This window comes from Pleuronectes platessa, chromosome 5 (assembly GCF_947347685.1).
Source record: "Pleuronectes platessa chromosome 5, fPlePla1.1, whole genome shotgun sequence".
Lineage (NCBI taxonomy): Eukaryota > Metazoa > Chordata > Actinopteri > Pleuronectiformes > Pleuronectidae > Pleuronectes > Pleuronectes platessa.
The window spans coordinates 15,021,252-15,025,269 of NC_070630.1; the positions used below are offsets into that span (position 1 = coordinate 15,021,252).

The 4,018-nt window shown below is 46.8% G+C and overlaps 1 protein-coding gene across 1 annotated transcript; it reads left to right on the top strand.

Moving 5' to 3' along the window:
* Nucleotides 1-260: 260 nt before the first annotated feature.
* Nucleotides 261-3,613, top strand: slitrk3a (SLIT and NTRK-like family, member 3a; the record flags this gene model as incomplete). Its single annotated transcript, XM_053423643.1, is given in 1 exon segment — nucleotides 261-3,613. A coding segment is annotated over 1 exon segment (2,715 nt). The 3' UTR covers nucleotides 3,034-3,613.
* Between the last annotated feature and the right edge of the window lie 405 nt (nucleotides 3,614-4,018).

Here is a 4,018-nt window from a genome sequence, read left to right on the forward strand (position 1 = left end):
GTTTGAAATACCCAGAAGCGTTGCAACATCTAAAACACTCTCCAATGTCATTTTATTATTAATTGGTATTCATTTCAAAGTTTTCATCCATTCAACTGAAACTAATGCACCACTCCTCTCCTCTCTACCTACGTCTCTTACCTAGAACCTGACTCGGTGAGGGTGTGTGTGTGTTTGTGCGTGCCTGTAGCTGTGCGTAATCACTAACCCCCTTTCCTCCCGCCTTTCCATTCTCTCTCCCGCTCTGTGCTCTATTGCAGTGCTGTGAAGTGGCTCCGTCCCTGGAGCCAAGACTTCATCCCCTTGGTGTCAGCGAGGATGCTGTGGGTTACCTTGCTGAGCACCATAGCCCTAGGATGGACCACCCCGATCCCACTGCTGGAGGACTCCGAGGAGATCGACGAGCCCTGCTTCGAGCCCTGCTACTGCGAAGTCAAGGAGGGCATCTTCCACGTCCACTGTGACAGCAAAGGATTTACAAATGTCAGCCAAATCTCGCAGATATGGAGCCGGCCCTTCAAGCTCAACCTGCAGAGAAACTCCATGAGGAAGCTTTACTTCAACAGCTTCCTCCATCTCAACAATGCCATATCCATTAATCTGGGTAATAACGCTTTGCAAGATATCCATGCTGGAGCGTTCAATGGCTTAGGAATACTCAAGCGGCTGTTCCTACATGAAAACAAACTAGAGGTTTTCCGGAATGACACTTTTCTGGGATTGGAGAGTTTAGAATATCTCCAGGCGGACTACAACGTTATCAAAAGGATTGAAAGTGGCACGTTCAGGCACCTTCACAAGTTGAGAGTGCTGATATTAAATGACAATCACATCCCCGTGCTCCCAAATTATCTTTTCCGGTCCGTAGCACTCACACATCTGGACTTAAGAGGGAACAGACTAAAGACATTGCCGTACAAGGGCACACTGGAGTATGTTGGGAGGAGCTTAATGGAAATTCAGCTGGAGGAGAACCCCTGGAACTGTGTGTGTGAGATTGTCCAGTTAAAGACGTGGCTGGAGAGAATCCCTTACACAGCTTTGGTGGGTGAGATTACGTGCGAGTTCCCATTCCACTTACATGGGAAAGACTTACGGGAAATCAAGCGCAGTGAGCTCTGTCCTCTGCTCTCTGATGCAGAGATTGAGGCCAAGCTGGGAATTCCCCGGGTCCCCTTTAGCAATGAGAACACATGGCCTACTAAACCGTCCTCCATGCTCTCCTCTTTTCACAACACAGCATCTTCTGTGGAATATAAGGAACGAGTTCTCAAGCCAACCAAACGGCCCCGGCCCACAAAGAATCCTCCAACCCCACACAGCATATACCCAGGCATCAATCAACCCCCTGTTCACGGCTACCAAACAAGGCCTCCCATCCCCATCATTTGTCCAGCTGGATGTATCTGCAACCTCCACATCAACGACCTGGGGCTAACGGTGAACTGTAAAGAGAAAGGCTTTCACAACATCTCTGAGCTCCTGCCACGGCCCCTTAATGCCAAGAAATTGTATCTCAGTGGGAACCTGATACAGAAAATCTACCGTTCCGATTTCTGGAATTTCTCCAGTTTGGATTTACTGCATTTAGGGAATAATCGCATATCCTATGTCCAAGAGGGGGCATTCATTAACCTGCCAAACCTAAAAAGTCTATATTTGAATGGGAATGACATTGAGAGGCTCACTCCTGGGATGTTTCGGGGGCTTCAGATGCTCAGTTATCTTTACTTTGAGTATAACGTCATACGTGAGATACAACCTAATTCCTTCTCCCTAATACCGAATCTCCAGCTGGTTTTCCTGAATGACAATCTGCTACGCTCCCTCCCCAATGACGCCTTCGCTGGCACCAACCTTGCACGGCTCAACCTCCGCAGCAACTACTTCCTCTCCCTGCCCGTGCGCGGCGTTCTGGAGCATCTGACATCCATTGTCCAGATTGATCTCCATCAGAACCCATGGGACTGCTCCTGCGATATCATCCCCCTCAAACAGTGGGTGGAAAAGCTCTCCTCTGTAATTGTAGTCGGGGATGTCATTTGCAAGACACCTGACTTTGCTTTCGGCAAGGACCTGCGATCACTGGAGGTCGAGGTCATCTGTCCTGAGCTTAAATATTCTTCAGGGCCTTCGCCAGCCCTGCCTGGTGGGGATGACCTCACCACGGGCAGCTCTGAAATGGGGGAGGCAGGTGGAAGAGGAGCTGTTCCACTGTCTGTTCTCATCCTCAGCCTACTCATCCTCTTCATATCTGCCGTGTTTGTGGCTGCGGGGCTTTTTGCTTTTGTTCTGCGTCGCAGGAAGAAGCTGCCCTTCCGGAAACGTTCTGAAGTAGATCTGACGGGGCTACAGATGCAGTGCAGGATTTTTGAGGATCCACCGGGGCAGAGTAGTGTCTGTAACACAGGCACACCAGAGAAACCGACACCCAGTATTCATACACACACCCACAGTAGTCATGCACATGCCCATGGTCACGTTTATGACTACATCCCCCACCCGGTGACTCAGATGTGTAACAACCCCATCTACAAGCCTAGAGAGGGGGAGATAGCAGAGGAGGACAGAGCACACTTTTCAGAGAAAAAAGACAATGGCATCAGTTGCAACAGTAACTACAGAACCTTGTTAGAGAAAGAGAGAGAGTGGACCCTGGCCGTCTCCAACTCTCAACTCAACACCATCGTCACAGTCAACCACTCCGCGGCTGACATGGCAGGATTTCACGAGAATGGAGGGCTCTGCCCTACAGTGATTGACAGTCAGAGGCCCACGCCGACAGTGGGGTTCGTAGACTGTTTGTATGGGACAGTACCAAAATTAAAGGACATGCACGTGGCGCATGCGCACCCACCAGGCATGCAGTACCCTGATTTGCAGCAGGATGCACGGCTGAAGGAGACATTGCTTTTCACGGCGGGGAAAGGCTGCTACCCCGACCCGTCCCAAAGCGATTACCTCGAGTTAAGGGCCAAACTTCAAACCAAGCCGGATTACCTCGAAGTCTTGGAAAAATCGTACCGATTTTAACATCCCATGGAGAAAAAACTCAATTCACTCTGCCACCTAAATCACCCAAAACCAATACTGAAAAACAAACATGAAAAAGCAGCATGATATAAAATTAAATATTATATTACAGTTACAACAACATTTCCCCCGAAATCACTTTGGAGGAGAGGCCATTCTCAGATATCTCAATGAAGTGCCTTTTTTTCAGAGTAGCCAGCAATGTCAACAGCCGTTATTTTTATAATATATAAATATATATATATCTATATATATATATAAATATCTCTTTATGCCCAAGAGAGACCAAGAGAAGAACGAGAGGGGCCCGGGAATAAAACATACAAAACATCCTAAAATACATCTGTTACTAAAACCCCTTTTTATGGAGTTACCATGATGTGGAAGACACACGGGAGCTGGACGTCTCCCTGATTTGGGGCTTTTCTTTCTGCCTCTTTTACCCCTGACTAGGATGTACAAACACCCGGAGGCCATGCACATGAAGTTTGCAGGAAATGATTGAAAGAGAGAGAGAAAAAAAAAAAAGAATACCTATGTTAAAATGAACTGCAGTTTGCTGCATGCACTCGCTTCACTTCAGGAAGCGAGGGGGGGATTTATTCAGAACTATCACATCACATTATGAACTGAGATACTGCAACACATTTACTGTTCAGTGTTCTATTTAATTTTTATATCTTATTAATATGTTATTACTATTAATGAGGACTTCTGTCTATATCAGGGTGCTTCTCGTAACAAGGACGCGCCGACGCACGGATGGTCAAACATTTGTGAATATTATTATAAGACAATGCTCAAGGTTTTATGGATATTCCCATGCACTTTGTTAAGACCCCCCCTCTCATTGCTTCTGGATTCCCCATTATCACCCACTAACGGCTTTGTAGGAGGCACTTTTAATGTTTTCTCTCTCACAAAGATTTGAAGAAAAATGTGCATATATTTATTCTGTAATTTCAGTGAAGAATTTAATTGTAAA